The 16754-nt window shown below is 47.4% G+C and overlaps 1 protein-coding gene and 2 long non-coding RNA genes across 4 annotated transcripts; 1 reads left to right on the forward strand and 2 right to left on the reverse strand.

Moving 5' to 3' along the window:
- The first annotated feature begins 65 nt into the window (after nt 1-65).
- LOC134482678 (uncharacterized) lies at nt 66-16113 on the forward strand. The gene is made up of 5 exons (XR_010059084.1): nt 66-336; nt 4316-4394; nt 5132-5278; nt 12260-12440; nt 15820-16113. It is a non-coding gene; the product is annotated as an uncharacterized LOC134482678 (long non-coding RNA).
- LOC134482679 (uncharacterized) lies at nt 4384-11396 on the reverse strand. Of its 2 annotated transcripts, none has more exons than XR_010059086.1 (3): nt 10919-11396; nt 5617-9387; nt 4384-4927 (listed from the first exon to the last, which is right to left on the reverse strand). It is a non-coding gene; the product is annotated as an uncharacterized LOC134482679 (long non-coding RNA). The 2 variants fall into 2 exon arrangements; XR_010059087.1 differs by lacking the exon at nt 10919-11396 and having other exon boundaries at nt 5617-5780; nt 6651-6732.
- Nucleotides 13257-14991, reverse strand: Mcrip1l1 (MAPK regulated co-repressor interacting protein 1 like 1). The gene has a single exon (XM_063276872.1). The coding sequence runs from the start codon at nt 14967-14969 to the stop codon at nt 14640-14642; it is 330 nt and encodes a 109-aa protein (XP_063132942.1). The 5' UTR covers nt 14970-14991; the 3' UTR covers nt 13257-14639.
- Nucleotides 16114-16754: the final 641 nt, after the last annotated feature.

The raw sequence follows: 16754 nt of genomic DNA on the forward strand, positions 1-16754 counted from the left end.
CACCGGGGTTAGTATCCCGCCCGCCCCGCCCCCTCCATTGCCCCGCCCCCACCTCCCCGCCTCCAGAGGACCCGTCCCGCCCCGAGCCCCGCCCACCGCGGGGAAACCGCGCGCCCGGGGCAGGCCGGTGTCACCGAACCCTGGAGGAGCCCAGCTCCCTTCCGCTCTGAGAAGGAGAGAGAGAGGGAAGAGAGGGAAGGGAGGGATAGAACTGAGAGGCTCGGCCTCATGGTCGGCCCGCCGGCCGGCTTGAACAACGCTGAGGTTGAGAGGTTCTCTACCGCTGCTCTCAACTGACCATAGAGGGCGGTGCCGGTGACTAGCCCCTGGCTGCAGGTGTGAGGAGGTGTGATTAGCCAGCCAGCTTGCTTCACAGGGAGAGGGGTCACTGGAATGGGCTGATGGAGCCTCTGATAGAGCATTTAATTGACCCGGTAGTGAGGCCTGCAACTGGCAGAAGAAGCATGATTCCTTCAGGTTTAAGAAGCCCTGAGGGGTTGAGAAGGGTAACCTGAAACTAGTGTTTGAGTGACTGGGGCTTCAGGCTGAGATAAGGGAGAGATACTCACTCTTGTGTGTGCAGGCAGATCTGTAGGATAAATTCCCAGCGGCAGAATTTTTGGATCAAATCTATGTTTTTATTGTTATTTTGGCAAATGGTACCAAATTATCCTAAGTTGTACCAATTTGCAGTTTCACCAACAATATGTGTCGCAGGAATTTAAACTGTCAAATGCAAGAGTTTGTTGAGTTCCTAGTTGACAGAAACCGCCGGAAACGGCACACAGCTACGAGATCCCAGAGTACCTGTATACTCCAGTGCTGTGAAGAAGCAGAAGTTATAAGGATAAAATTATATCTCCAACAGAGGGTGAATAATAGAGATTGCAGAACCACACACCAGTGTTTCTGACTGAGAAGCTGAGCTTTGGGAGTGAGCCCTGAAATTGGTATTTCTCTCAGGTTCCTGGGTGATATTGACATTGCTTAAAGTCTGGTAAACATATGTTAAGGCTCACTGGTCTGAGCTAGGCATCTGTGGTGCCTGCCTTGAATCCTAGCTCCTGAAAGGCTAAGGTCAGCTAGGGTGAGAGAAAAGGAGAGGAAGGTGGGGGAGGAGAAGGGGAAGGGAGGGAAGGAGAGAGATCACTGGCCTGTTGGGCAAGAAGCTTATGGCTACAGGTTTCAAATGTTTTGGTTCAATGGGCGAATTGTTATAAAGGGACACAGAAAGGTGAATTTCCTATAATACTATCAAGCATTCATTTCAACACAGATACACACAGACACACACACACATGCATGCTCACACACACATGAACACACACATGCATGCTCACACTCACACATGCATGCTCACACACACCTATGCTCACACACATACAGTACACACACATGAACACACACATGCATTCTCACACACACATGCATGCTCACACACATACAACACACACATGCAATGTGTGCACACATACACACACGAACACATGCATGCATGCTTGCACACACACATGCATGCTCACACACACACATGAACACACATATACATGCTCGCACACACACCTATGCTCACACACATAAACACACACACACACGGGGGGGGGGGGTTGAATCTAGGACTCCATGCTGGCTAAGCTATATCCCTGGCTCTCTGGCCCAAACTCCAGAGGTTTCTTTTTGAAACCTTGTACCTTCTAGGCTTTGTGACTGCATTTCTCTAATCAGTTCTTTCTAGCTTCTAGCTGACTCCTGTTCCTCTACTCAGTCCTTAAATCTTTATTTTTATTTATTTTTAGTCCTTTGTTTTTTTAAAAGCTTTTTTGGATTTATAAATAGCATATGATTGAGTGTTTTACTTGCGTAGATGGATGTGTACTACACGGATGCCTGGTGCCTTCAGAGTTCAGAAGAGGGCATTGAATCCCCTAAAATTGAAGTTATAGATGGGTGTGAGCCACATGGGTGCCGGGAACTGAATCTAGGGCCTTGGAAGAACGAGTTTTCCTAACCACTGAGCCATTTCTCCAGCTCCCAGTCCTCAGTGTTTCAGCATGGGCTGATTCCACACTTTACTCTCCCTTCATATACTCTCAACTATTCTGAGGCTGTAGAGACCATCTTTAAAAAGACCATCTTTTTTTAAAAAAGGTTTATTTATTTATTATATACAAGTACACTGTCACTGTCTTCAGACCCACCAGAAGAGGGCATCAGATCCATTACGGATAGTTGTGAGCCGCCATGTGGTTGCTGGGATTTGAACTCAGGACCTCTGGAAGAGCAGTCAGTGCTCTTAACCGCTGAGCCGTCTCTCCAGCCCCGAGACCATCTTTCATGCTCTCCTCACCCAATGTTTATCTCCAGCCTAGCCGAGCCCAGAGCCTTGGCCTTAAATCTCCATTTACACATCTCCAAATGATACTGATGTTTCTAGGCATCTATCTACAACTGAAGTCACATCTGTTCTCCCCACCAAAAACTATCTTCTCTTAAAAAAACAGAAGCAGAAACCAGGCTGCTCTCTTTTAGTATCTCCTAGTGTTTGTGAATGTAGATGTCATCGGCCAGCAATTATTCAAATGAGCAACCTAATTGCTTTCTGTTTCAAGTCCTCTTTTACCTCCCAACTATCATTCACTTTTTTTGGCTTCTGCTGTCGTGATTCTAGCTAAGCTACTGTCACCTCTGGCCCGATCTTCTGAAACTTGTCCTCTATTCCTTTGTTCACTAGCCAAAGCTGGTCTTCAAGATAGTATTGTGGTCGCAGCTGGTAACACATTCTTGACGTTCCAGCACTAGGGAAGTAGAGACAGGAGAATCCAGATTTTAAGGACAGTTTGGGCCCTGCAGCCAGACCCTGTCTCAAACAAACAGTATGTCTTCATTCTTTTTCCTTAAGCCTCTTAACTTTGTCATCGTTAGCTGCATCTGCCGGAATAAAACACTGCCGACCGTGGGGTTTAAACAACAGACATTCATTTCTTCTCCAAGTCTTAGAGGAAGGGTGGATGCTTGTCTGTTTGGTTCACAGTGGGAAGGTTGGGTGCTGGTCCACTTGGTTCCTGGTGAGGATTTTCTCTCTTGTGCTACACATGGCCACCTTAGGGCTATGTCCTCACATGGCCTACTTGGGCCACCTGAGACAGGAAAGAGCTCTACTTCTTCCTCTTACAAAGCCACCAATCCCATTCATTCAGTTAACTTGGACCTCCTGGCTGCTTCCTTTTGACACGATACAAACTAGAGTCACCAAGGAAGAGGGAACCTCAGCAGAGGAGTAGTCTCTACTACAGGCACATCTACGGGGACATTTCTTATTGCTTGATTGCTGTAGGAAGGCCCAGCTCACTGTGGATAGTGCTGGTCCTGGGCTATATAGAAAAGTAGGTTGAGCAAGCCAGGGAGAGCAAGCTGGGAGAGCCCAGGGAGAGCAAGCAAGCCTATCAGAGAAGCACTCCTCCATGGCCATCCTTCAGTCCCTGCCTCCAGGTTGCTTCCTTGAACTCCCTCAGTGATGCACTGTTAGCTGGGGGTTATAAGGTAAAATAAACCCTTTCCTCCACTGGGTTGCTTCGGGTCATGGTATTTACCAAAGCAGCAGAAAGCAAGCTAGGCTACCTCCCAGGGGCTCCATCTCCAAAGACTGGCACATTGAAGGTTAAGGGTTCTGGGTATACATTTGAGGGGAATGCAAACTTTTGGTCCCCAATCACGCTGTGAATTAAACATAAAGACAGACATATCTTTTTTTAAAAATTTATTTATTATATATAATACACTGTAGCTGTCTTCAGACACACCAGAAGAGGGCATCAGATCTCATTACAGATGGTTGTGAGCCACCATATGGTTGCTGGGAATTGAACTCAGGACCTCTGGAAGAGCAGTCAATGCTCTTAACCACTGAGCCATCTCTTCAGCACCCAAGACAGACATAGCTTACTATGTGCTTTTGGATCTTATACATATTTAGATACGTCTATATCTAGATAGAGAATAAATGTCTTTACTCACTGAAGGGCAATGCCCACAGAGGTAATTGCCTCTGTCCTGGACTCTATAAGCTTATACTTTAAGGGGAGTAGACTAGAAAACCCTGGTCATCTGCAGTCAGGGTGAGAGGTATCAACCTGTGAGGCATAAATATAGAACAGTTTTACTTTTCTCATCCAATAGCCACTACCACTCTCTCTAGAAATCCTCTTGCTTTCTGGGTAACGATTTCCCCGAGGACAGCCCACTCTAGCCACATTCAAAGAGTCATTCATGCGGTTTCAGGTACTAAAACGTGTGGTTTTATCTCATGTGGTTCCAGGTATTAACGCTTCAGCATGACCCATTAAAATACCACATCGCCTGTTTACTCCATAGCTCTCCCTGTTCTCTTAGTACAGGTGAGTTTTCGTGGACGATTGCTCTCAGGGGAAAGTTGGGCGATGTCTCTTCCCCTCCTCCCCACTTTTCTCAAGCTCAGAAAACAAAGGAGAAAGAGTGTTCTCTGCCAGGCTGTCCTTGAAGACACAGCTGTGGTCACCCTGCTTTCCCGAGCAACAGAGCTCCCATTGTGTCTATGTGACTCTTTCACCTGCGCTGTGTGTACTTTGTTGCTTTCCGGGGCTCCTGAGTTGCGAGATTACAGGCTGGGCCTCTTTCTCCTGGATACTCCCACCAGTGTCTTCCAGGGACATCTAACAATCTTTCATTGTTGAGGAATCCAGAGGAACTTCTCGAGAAATGCCAGCCATCTCCTGAGCTGTACAGGGGACTCCCAAACGTGGCGAACCAAACGTAATTCAAGGAGAAAGGCACAGCAGCGACACCAGGAAGCTCCCATCTCAGTGCCTCTCTTGATTGCCAGTCCTTAACTCCCGTGGGTGTCAGAGACTCACCCGAGTCAATGGGTCAATAAATTCAGTCAAATTCTTCGCTGGGGGAAAAGAGTGAGGAATACTTTAACCTTTGCTCTGTGGGAAGTGAATGGAAAGGGCAGGACAGTCCCCATTTCCTTCAGCTGGGTGAGAGTAATGGCTTGTCACCCACAGATATATCAACTAGTGGAAAATTTCAAGAGCCCGTTGTTTTGCTAAAGAGTTTACAATGAGATGACTAATATTAATAAATGATTTTCCAGCATGAAGACAGTGAGAGAGAACCATAGAGGTCCCGTGGCGTTCTGAGTGTGTATATTGTTCTTCTCAGTGACCTGCCTAAACTTTGGGAAGCACAGAGTCCCTAACTGCATCCTACGGGAATTTCTGAAGAGCACCTTTCCAACAAGGTAGGAGGACTATGGGGCCTGAAGTTATTTTCCTTGACTGTACGTCACATCACAGTTTGCTAGGCATCCTGGGTTTGTCCCGAAACAACTTGTATAACCCAAGACTTCAAAAATGATGCATCTTTTATGTTTTTCTGTGTGCACTTGTAAATAGTCTGCGAGGTGTCACTTCTCTATAGATTTACTCCCCTTCAATGGTTAAATCATATACCAGTGGAGTCTTTTGTACTTAGTAAGAGCATTTATTCTTTAGCAAGTACCAAGCCAGTCAGTGCTACAAAGTGACATCTCCTCAAACAAACAAACAAACAAACAAACAAATGGAAACATCAAAGTACCGAGGCTGGGCTGGAGAGACGGCTCAGCGGTTAAGAGCACCAACTGTTCTTCCAGAGGTCCTCAGTTCGATTCCCAGTAACCACACGGTGGCTCACAACTATCTGTAGTGGGATTCGGTGCCCTCTTTTGGTGTGTCTGCAGGCAGCGACGGCATACTGACATACTTAAAATAAAAATAAATCTTAAAACAAAACGAAAAGCAGCATTGCAGCTGAGGAGCTGTCCCTGGTTTGTAAAGAAAACAGTTCCACTCCTGTGCTTTAAATAATAAGCCAGGTGGTGGTGGCGCACACTTTTTTTTTTTTTTTTTCTCTCTCTTTTTTTTTTTTTTTTCTGGAGCTGGGGACCGAACTCAGGGCCTTGCGCTTGCTAGGCAAGCGCTCAACCACTGAGCTAAATCCCCAACCCCAGTGGCGCACACTTTTAATCCCAGCACTTGGGAGGCAGAGGCAGGGGAATCTCTGTGGGTTTGAGGCCAGCCTGGTCTGCAGAGCAAGTCCCAGGACAACCAGGACTACACAGAGAAACTATCTTGGAAAAACTAGATAGATAGATAGATAGATAGATAGATAGATAGATAGATAGATGGATGGATGGATAGATCTGTTGTGGTAAGATTAAAAAAGGGCACAATTGGTTCCTGAGGTCACCGCTCCACGCTGGCCCCTCCCTGGTACTCTCGGATCCAGGCGTTTGCTCCCTGATGTTAGTTGTAGGGCCATGCAGAACTAACCTTAGTTTATCTCAGTGGCGGCTGGCTTCAGTGTGGCACCACGCCATGTTAGCCTAGCTATCGTCTAGCCCCAGGGTATCTCTGCTCCCAATGCTAATCGCCCTGGCCAGCCCTTGCCAGCCCGGAACACACTGGTTCCAGCCACCTACCCCGTAAAATCAAGACTCGACTAACTGTAACCCAACAATCAAATTTACATGTTAAATTCCCAATCCACAATACATCCACACAATAAATTCACTGCCAATTAATAAAGATTTAAACCGTCCACCTAGACAAGACAAAATCAACCCAGTCTACCTCAATCTGGATCATCCTGCTCTGTTGTCTCCATCTTGATTTCCCTCGCTCCTCCTCCTCCCTCCTTCCTAGGCTTTTCCCCGCCTACCCTCCCTTCTCATCCAATGATAGGCTACGCCTTATCCTGGACCCGCCTTGCTGCATAATGACATCATCCTACATCTATCTTAAGTAAAAAATTAAACTTGGAGGAAAATAAAAAACTATAAAATCCAAAGCGAAGCCACAGTTAAGTACTACTCCATACCCTTTAAGATTTTTGTTTATTTGGTTTGATAATCCAGGCACAAAAATATTCTGATGTATGCGACAGCATGAATGGACACTGAGGTCATTGTGCTAAGCAAAATAAGCCACATAAAAAGAGGATATCCTGTTATCCTCTGTATCTGAAGGGGAACAGTGTTGTGGAACTCTGTTGTCTGGCCTTGACATGACTGACATGGCTGCTGACTGTTGACATTAGACTCCTCACAAGACTGGCCCACTAACATTCCCTCACGGAAGGTGGAGATGGGTGTGCTACCAAAGCCACGCAGACGCCGTGCCCCATGTCTTAGTCAGGGTTCCTATTCCTGCACAAAACATCATGACCAAGAAACAAGCTGGGGAGGAAAGGGTTTTATTCAGCTTACACTTCCACATCGCTGTTCATCACCAAAGGAAGTCAGGACTGGAACTCAAGCAGGTCAGGAAGCAGGAGCTGATGCAGAGGCCATGGAGGGATGATACTGACTGGCTTGCTTCCCCTGGCTTGCTCAGCTTGCTCTCTTATAGAACCCAAGATCACCAGCCCAGGGATGGCTCCACCCACAATGGGCTGGGCCCTCCCCTCTTGATCACTAATTGAGAAAACGCCTTACAGCTGGATCTCATGGAGGCATTTCCTCAAGGGAGGCTCCTTTCTCTGTGCTAACTCCAGCTTGTATCAAGTTGACACATAAAAGCAGCCAGCACAACTGACTCCTTGTCAACTTGACACACAAACACATCACTATTAAGCCTCAACCCTGACTTTCTTCATCCTCAAGATCTAAATAACTTTAAAAATCCATATAAATACTTCCATATTAAAATTTCAACCTCTTTAAAATATCCAATCTCTTTTTCAAAATCTTTTTACTATTCAAAGTCTCTTATCTGTGGGCTCCACTAAAATACTTTTTTTCTTTCAAGAGGGAAAAATATCAGAGCACAGTCACAGTCAAAAGCAAAATCAAAGTCTAACCATCCAATGTTTGGGATCCACTCACAATCTTCTGGGTTCCTCCAAAGGCTTGGGTCACTTCTCCAGCTCTGCCCTTTGTAGCACACACCTTGTCTTCTAGGCTCCAGCTGCTGCTGCTGTTCTTGGTGGTCATCTCATGGCACTGGCATCTCCAAAACTCTGCTGTCTTCTGCTGCAACTGGTCTGCACTTTCACAAACAGCCTCTCAGGATCTTTTCATGGTGCTAAGCCTCAGCGTCTCTGCACGACCCCTTCAGTCCTGGGCCTGAACTGCCTCTGAGGCTGCACCTTCACCAATGGCCTCTCCTCGCCTCTCACAGTGCCAATTCTCAGCTGCTCTTCATGACCCCTTCATGCCTTCAAAACTAGTCCCACCTGGGTGACTCTTATACATTACCAAGTCTGGCTACCAACACAAGGTACAACCGTGGCTGCCTCTGGAACACAGCTTCTCTGTGCTCTCAGGAAACACTTCCCAGAAGATTTCACCTCAGTGATGCTGGTCTCTTCTTAATCAGCACTAATTTCTTAGCTCCAGCTGACCAGCATCAATAGTCCCAATAATGCAAAGGTTTCGCTTTAGTAGTTCTGGTATCTTGTTAATCACAGCTGATTCCTCAGCCCCAGCTAACCAAAACCACAGAATCTTCACAATCAAAACAGCAATGGCTCTGATAAGAGTCTTTAATTGTCCCTGTGAAATTTCACAAAGCAGGCCTTCATCGTTTACACAGTACTCAACATTATCTTCCAAGCTCCTACAGAACATCCACAGAGCTCTGAACACCCAATGGCTCTTCTAGCTCAAAGTTCCAAAGTCCTTACACAGTCTTCCTTCAAACATGGTCAGGTTGTCACAGGAATACCCCACTATGTTGGCTTGTCTTGGTCAGGGTTTGTATTCCTGAATAAAATATCATGACCAAGAAGCAAGCTGGGGAGGAAAGGGTTTATTCAGCTTACACTTCCGCATCGCTGTTCATCACCAAAGGAAGTCAGGACTGGAACTCAAGCAGGTCAGGAAGCAGGAGCTGAGGCAGAGGCCAAGGAGGGATGTTTCTTACTGGCTTGCTTCCCCTGGCTTGCTCAGCTTGCTTTCTTATAGAACCCAGGACCACCAGCCCAGGGATGGCACCACCCACAATGGGCTGGGTCCTCCCCCTCGATCACTAATTGAGAAAATGCCTCATTCATGAGCTGAATCTTATGGAGGCATTTCCTCAAGGGAGGCTCCTTTCTCCATAACTCCAGCTTGTGTCACGTTGACACACAGAACCAGCCAGTACAACGCTCCTCAGAGTAGTTAAGCCCTTAACAATCGCTAGGGGAGACTTTTCAAGGATGTAGCCACTCTTCAGTTGCCCACCATCTCGTAAGTGGCCCCAGTGGTCCTCACTGTTCACCCAAAGCTGGACTTGGTGGAACTGTCTTTTCTATTGGTTCCGTTCCTGGTATGAAGTGGCGTGTGTGTTCATGGCTTCCAGGAATGGTCACGTGATGGCCTTTGAACTAAAAAAGAACATGTTTATAAGACCAGAAAAGATTGCTTCACACAGTTACAAAATTGGAAGACTGATAGTTAAAAGTTGTAAATATTTGGTTGGCAAGGAGGGTCAAATGGGTAAAGACATTTGCTGCCTGGTGACCTGAGGTCAATTCCACCTCCCCATCCCCCTTGAACATACACAACGAGAGAGGGAATCAGCTTCCATAGATTGTCTTCAGGGATCTCTCTCTCTCTCTCTCTCTCTCTCTCTCTCTCTCTCTCTAAAAACATAGTGTACATATTCATATTATTTATTGTGTAATGTTTAAATTGGGTTATCTGCCCTTTTTTTAATGATCACATTCAAAGGTTACTGATAAAGGATGTGTCTCAGTTTATTTAAGCAGCTCCCTGTGGTAAGTACTTAGCGTATTTCTGTTTTTGTTGGTTTACTTGTATACCTTTTCCTATTACCAATAACGTTTCAAGAACAGGCTGTTTGTTTGTTCATTTGTTTGTTTTGAGACTGAATGTGTGGGAGGCAGTAAAGAAACAATCACTCTGTGAATGGAAAGGGAACCATTTATCCCACACAGCCAAGGCCCTCCCTTAGGAAAGCAACAGGGGGTAAATCGCTGTGTTGTTAGGGAAAGGGTTCCTCGGAAAAAGGGAACCTGGGAGCTGCCCTGGGGGCTTTGAAGTGCACAACACGGACCTGTGAGTAGGGATTGAGGGAGCCTGGCGTCTGGCACAGACCTTGATATGCAGATAGGCTCCACCACAGGCACGTGTGGATGAGAAAGCCATATGTCCCTTTGCTGGAAATGAGGAGAAGGATTCCTTTTGGCAAATGCACTACTGGACTCGTCGAGAGCCGAGCTCTGAAGAGCCAGTGCATAAAAACAGTAAATTAAACGAAAAGCGCAGAGGACCCCATTTGGAGCAGGCTGAACTGCACACACTTCTCTGTATCTTACAACCTGTCCGTACCAGTAAGTCCAGGAGGAAATACACAGTGAAATAGTTCTGCCTTTCTCATCTCAGTGGTAACTGAATTGCCACGACAGTCCAGGGTCAGTTGCATTAATGGCCGTGAAGCCAGCCTCTTTACCTGACATGATTCATTGAGAATGTCACTGCATTCCAAAGACTCGCGTGGACCAGTTTGCACCAGGCATGAGTTGTGCCTTGAGTTAACCGAGAATTGAAGTTATTGGCATCATCTCGCAAACATAACCCCCCAAATAGGCGGTTCCTGCATCTGTATCACTGACAGGCAAGATGCAGTAGAGAAACAATCAGCAACTGGTTTGCTGTAAATACACCTTAAGTGTCAATTCATTTGTTGGAACAAGAATCTACCATATGGACGATGGCATTCTGGGTAACGATCTGTTTATTTCCTGCGGCTGTGGAGCCTGTATCATCGTATCGGGAATGGCCCGGGAGACTGCGCGGAAGGACCAGCAGCCATCTGTGAGCTTGTTTGCGTACTCATTAGTCAGGACCACAGACCAGTTGGAATGTGACGGGCGTGACGGCTGCCATGCATACCTACACATGAAGGGCAACAGAGAGATGGTATATGACTGCACCAGCTCTTCATTTGATGGGATCACCGCGGTGGTGCATCCAGAGGACAGCTGGGCCTCCAAGTTGTATATGCTGTGTCAGTCACTGGTCGTCCGCCCCAAGGAATCGTGTGGGACCTGAAAAGTCGAGACGAGTGACCTACAAATCCAGAGACACAGCAATAAAGACCGAGTTAAGTGCAGGCCATAGTGCCTTGTTCTCTACTTCTGTCCTTGTTTTCTTGCGGAACTAAACAGGTGGGACCCCCAAAGACTCCCTGCCTTCCGTCTCAGGATCAGCAGACTCCCGTGAAAGCAGCACATCCGGCCTTAAGCCACCTCCCTTTCTCTGACCACTGGCGAAGTGGGAGTGTCTGGGCGGATTCTCAGAGGCTGTATCCGGAGAGTAAGAGGCTGATGTCCCACCTCTCTTCAGGGTTTTGCCTTTGTCCATTGGCAGGACTTTGGTTCAAATGCCAATAAAACGAACCTTTGGGACATTAAAAAGAAAAAAAAGACTCTACCATCCAGATGATGGGGTTCTCTGCCCCCGCTGTGTGCATATCAGCTTTGCAGATTCACGGTAACAGAACGGCTAGATGTTCGATCCCTTCACATTCATCACACTTTACAGATAATGGTATTTCCTATTTAGCTTATCTGTTTTTATTTCTATTCCCCACTATGCTCTCACTTATACATTCTTCCTGAACCACCACCACCACGTAAGCCAGGTCATTTGCTCAATGCTAGAAACTCACACGACCTTCCCCATAATCAAGTAAACATTAAGAAAGATATGCATGTTCTCACACATGGGAATAAACAGATACACGATATATTATGAATTTGTCATTTGCTTTTACAGAAGGGAATTATATACACATACATATACACACATCATATATACATTTTATGCATGTATATGCATGTACACACACACACACACACACACATATTCCTTTGTCCTCCAGCAATGCCCTTTCTCATTTAATTTAATCGGTCAGGGCAGCCAACAGTTCTTTCTACATTTTCTACAGACGTGACTTGACTTCTCAGTACTGACATACTTATATTTATTAACCCTCCCCCCATTGACAGGCAAACCTTTTGGTTTGGGGACCTGGCAAGATGGCTCAATGGTTACGATATTTGCTAGTCTTGCAGAGGACCCAGAGCTCAGTTCCTAGTACCCAGGGGATGGCTCGCAGCCCTTTGTATCTATATTTACGGAGATCAGGCCCCCTCTTCCGGGCTCCCCAGGCACCAGGACGTGTGTGGTACATACACATAAAATAAAAATAATAAATACATCTTTTGATAGAGACAAGTACTGGAGGGAGAGACGTGGCTAGAAGCATGGACGAGTCCTGTGGGCAAGAGCTGACAGTGGCCGGAGTTGCTATGATGGGATCTGTTATTCAACTGTCTTTATTCTCGAAATCCCCTTTCTTCTTTGAAGTGGCCGTGTCCTGTCTCAGCCTTGCAGATAGCTGAGGGTGTAGGTGAGTGTTGCTATACTAACGCTCCTGACGATCTATTTAAGAAGCCATTGCAAGTTGCCCCAAGTCTTTGTGTACTTGAGGACCTGTTGTTCCGTTACATCTCCCGTAGCCCGGGCTCTTTCTGCTCCTCCTCCCTTTTTTTTTTTTTTTCTTTTCTTTTTTTTCCGAGCTGGGGACTGAACCCAGGGCCTTGCGCTTACTAGGTCCTCCTCCCTTTTTGAGGCAGGGTCTCACCGTTTGCGCAGTTATCCTGGGACTCGTTCTGTAGGCCCCAGGCGGCCTCAGACTCACAGAGATCTGCCTGCCTCTGCCTGCTGAGTGCCGGCATTAAGGGGCACGCCACCGCTCTGGCTCTTAATTTTCGCCAACCCGATGTTTAAAAGAAGCATTCTCGTTGTCATTTGAAGTCCACTGTCGAGAACACTATGGCTTCCTGTGTGACAGCCAGGCAGAGGTGCTTCATACAGAGCAGACGGGAAGCTTACAGATGTTTGGATGTCAACAGTGTGCAGTCCCGACCAGGAAGAAAGAACCACCAAATAAAACCACTCCACCTGGGGGGCTGGGGATTTAGCTCAGTGGTAGAGCGCTTACCTAGGAAGCGCAAGGCCCTGGGTTCGGTCCCCAGCTCCGAAAAAAAGAACCAAAAAAAAAAAAAACAAAAAAAAAAACACTCCACCTGGGACGGCTGTTTGAGTGACACTGATCTTTTACCAATGACAATTTTAGGCTTGCTGAAATCCTCTTGCTAGATTAAAACCGCAGAAATATCCCAACATTTAACTGCTTGAGTTGACAACTCTTTCCTTCTTTCTTTCTTTCTTTTCTTTTCTTTTTTTTCTTTTCTTTCTTTTTTTTTTTTTTTTTTTTTGAGATGGTTTCTCTGTCTCCACTGGTTCCTCTGGCGAGGCCCTGACTCCTCCGGTCAGCGTGCTCTGAAACAGCCTTCTCAAAGTCAGTTCTCTTCCTTCTCTCTTCTGTGGGACATTTCCCCACTTACGAGAGTAGCTGTGCCAGGTTCTCTGCTGCTGAGTTACCTCCCCATTGTCTTCATGCCCAACGTGTTACTTCAGCCAGTGTACTGCTTCCGGGTCAGGGATACAGGAGCAGGAGCTCCCATTCACTGGATCATACCAGCTCCGCGGCATTAGCGAGAGGACTTGTTAACTTGCCAGCAAGGCCAGAACAAAGCTCTGAATCATTCTTTGCCTCGAGATCGCTGTAGCAGCCTCAGAACACAAAGGAGGCAAAGTCTTGGCTTTGGGGGCTGAGGCTTCTCCCTGGCTCAGGCTACAGAAGGGGCTCAACCATATTGTGTGCCCTAGTGGCTCCTTACCCTTAGATGCTACTGTTATCCTTCTGGGGGCTTTGGGGCTTATCACTTTTGGCACCGGAGATGTCCCTAAAAGTCTTTTTTTTTTCCTTCAGTGCCACCCACCTTTATTCACAGACCCTTAGTCTCCAAAGCTACATAGACACTTGGATTCAAGAGGGCACGAGAAAAGGGGGTCTTGGTGATCCTCCCACTACAACCCAGAAAGCCAGGACAGGTCTGGCAGCACCACTCCTTCAGGGTCAGCCTTAGTGCCCCGTCCAAGGGCACTGCTGTGACCACAGGGCTGCAGGTACCAGGACAAAAGGCCTAGTTGCTCTCAGAGAGCCAGCACAGTCCTAGGCCCAGAGCTGATTCGACTCTGAAAGGGGCAAGGAAGGGTCAGGATGGACAGTGGGGATGGAAGGGGGAGCTCCCCAAATGTCCAGGGCAGAAGAACAGCAAGTCTCCATGGAGAGAGCCACACTGGATGCAGGTGGGACTGCACATGTCCAACTTTCTGGTCACCTCAAGGTTCCACAGCCAAAGAAACAGAGGTCCCCTTTTTTCCTTCCTGACCTTAAGTAGCCAGGAAAGAGAGGGGCAAGGCATGGCAGGTAACAGCAGAGAGGGCTGGGTAGGTAGGGCCAGGTGTTACCCAAGATGCAGCTGGCCAGGGGAAAAGGACAGGGCTGATACAGTCAGACTATCCCCCACCCCCCACCACCCCAGTGACAGGGGCAACTTGAGACCCTGGCGAGGACAGGTAGGGCCTTGATCATCAATCCTACTGGCTCTGGGGATTACGGCCTGCTAGAGCACACTCTCCTTCCCCCCTCCCAGGAGCAGCGCCACAGAACAGAGGAAACCAACATTAAGTGTGCACCCTAATCTTCTGGAGGCCAGGGGAGGGACGCCAGACACTCGGACTTCTTGGTATCCTGCATGTTCTGGCGCTTCAAGTCACTCAGGTCGATAGGCTTGAAGGTCTTCAGGCTGGGGTTGGGAACTTTCTCCACATATTCCTCCACTAGGCACCGCTCCCCGCTGGACAGCTGGCTGCGCAGGTCTCGCTCAACACCCTGCCAGGGTTCATAAATGAAGCGCACATTCTCTTCATGCGCTGGTGTGAAGATCTCACTGCTATTGGTGGGAGAGCGGGGACTGCTGCTCCTCTTGCTGCTGTAGACAACTCTGGAGACAGGAGAGCTGGTCATTGCTGGTATGTCTAGTCCTACTGCTCAGCTGCTGGATCCTACGGCCTTGCCCTCCTCGCCCAGCAGCCGCCGCGGCTTCCAGTGGGCCCCCTAAAAGTCTTTTTTTTTTTTTTTTTTGGTTCTTTTTTCCGGAGCTGGGGACCGAACCCAGGGCCTTGCGCTTGCTAGGCAAGCGCTCTACCACTGAGCTAAATCCCCAACAAGTCTGTTACTATACCCATGAGTGCTGGATTTGCTTCCCACACACGGTGGCTGGGGGTTTCAGCAAGCTTGTGTTCAGTGCTGGATGAGATGTGCTAGTATTGTCTTCTAGGACCGTGGGCCTCATTCTTACCATGGACACTACAATGACTACCTCTCCTGCCTTTCTCTGCTGCTGTGTTCTGGTTGGAGGCTGGGAGGGCTCCTCTGCTCACACTGTGGGTGGGGCTCTCTTACTTCCCTGAGTCTGGGGCTCTGGAACTGGAGAACCCCTGAGTCGCTTTCACCTCCCGTTCAGCTCTCTCCTCTGAGTATTCTGGGTAATATTTTTTCCTTCATCCCGGTGGTGTCTAGCTTCCAAGCCTGGGTAGTAAAGGGCATTGGTGGCTTCAGCCTCTGTCTTGGATTGCTTACTCTGAGGGAAAGAAGCCATGACTAGGTCATCTTCAGCCGGGTCGACCATTCTGAAGACCAGTGTTGGCTGGCATCTTGGGAGATATTCTGAGCCAAAACCACAGTATCTGTTCATCGTCCCAGGTTGTTAAAAAGTTAACATTTGAGACAGCATTAGCTGCTGGGTATTTTCCAGGTATAACTCCCACAATTACCATGCCATGAAAATTGTCTTTTTTTGTTGTTTTTCCTTCAGCTAAAACTCTTTGGGAGAAACTTATAGAGGACCAACCAAGGTCACCAAACCACGATGACTAATTCTTTCAGGTGACTTAAACTTGGCCCATTGCAGTCCTGAACCGAGCATGCCCAGAAGCATCTGTTTTTCACCACCACTAAGAAGACAGCCTCCAGTCACTTGGTAGAAAGAATATTTTGATCAGCAACGATTTTCTCACGGCATCAGCTTCTGCCTACCAAACCTTCCTAGATTCCTCTGTAGGTCCTTTCTCCCACCCAGGCCATTAAATGTTGGGACCCTCCAAGTTCAGTCACAGACTCTTGTCTTTTTGTAATCTACTCTCCATCCTGAAGAATTCGTACTCGTCCTCTTTGGGACTATGCCGCTGATGTTCAAGTCTACTCACTCAGACCGAGCCTCCGTCTTGAGTGTCGCCTATAGTGAAGTATTTACCAGCGCCTGGCCCCTTGTTTTACTTAACAGTATCCCATTTTATGGACCCAGCACATCTCAACTGTCTACCAACTGGTGGATGTTGGAACTCTGTGAGCTTTTTAGCAGTTATGAATGATACTGCTATGACCATCCCCTGATAATCCACATGGTCTGTCATTCCATTTCTCTAGGGTACATACCTAGTGGGGTGGCTGGGCTGGGGTATGTGAATGATGATGATGATGATGATGATGATGATGATGTTGATAATAATAATAATAATAATAATAATAATAATGGACATGATGCTCCTAGGTATGGGCTGGGGAGAAGACTTATTGTAGCTTTGCATGTGCTGGCTTATGAGGCTCTGTACTCCAGTGTTCTCTGTCAAGTGGGATAATGGCTGCTCTTGACCTTCTAGGTTACTAAGCAGATGTAGGCAAGAACTCAATGAGTAGTCTAAAAGAGATGACACCAGCAACACCATTATACAGTACAATGATGGGGCAACA

This window comes from Rattus norvegicus, chromosome 17 (assembly GCF_036323735.1).
Source record: "Rattus norvegicus strain BN/NHsdMcwi chromosome 17, GRCr8, whole genome shotgun sequence".
Classification (NCBI taxonomy): Eukaryota; Metazoa; Chordata; class Mammalia; order Rodentia; family Muridae; genus Rattus; species Rattus norvegicus.

Coding starts and splice junctions, on each gene's coding strand:
- Mcrip1l1 (XM_063276872.1), bottom strand. CDS start 14,969: ATGACCAGCTCTCCTGTCTCCAGAGTTGTCTACAGCAGCAAGAGGAGC.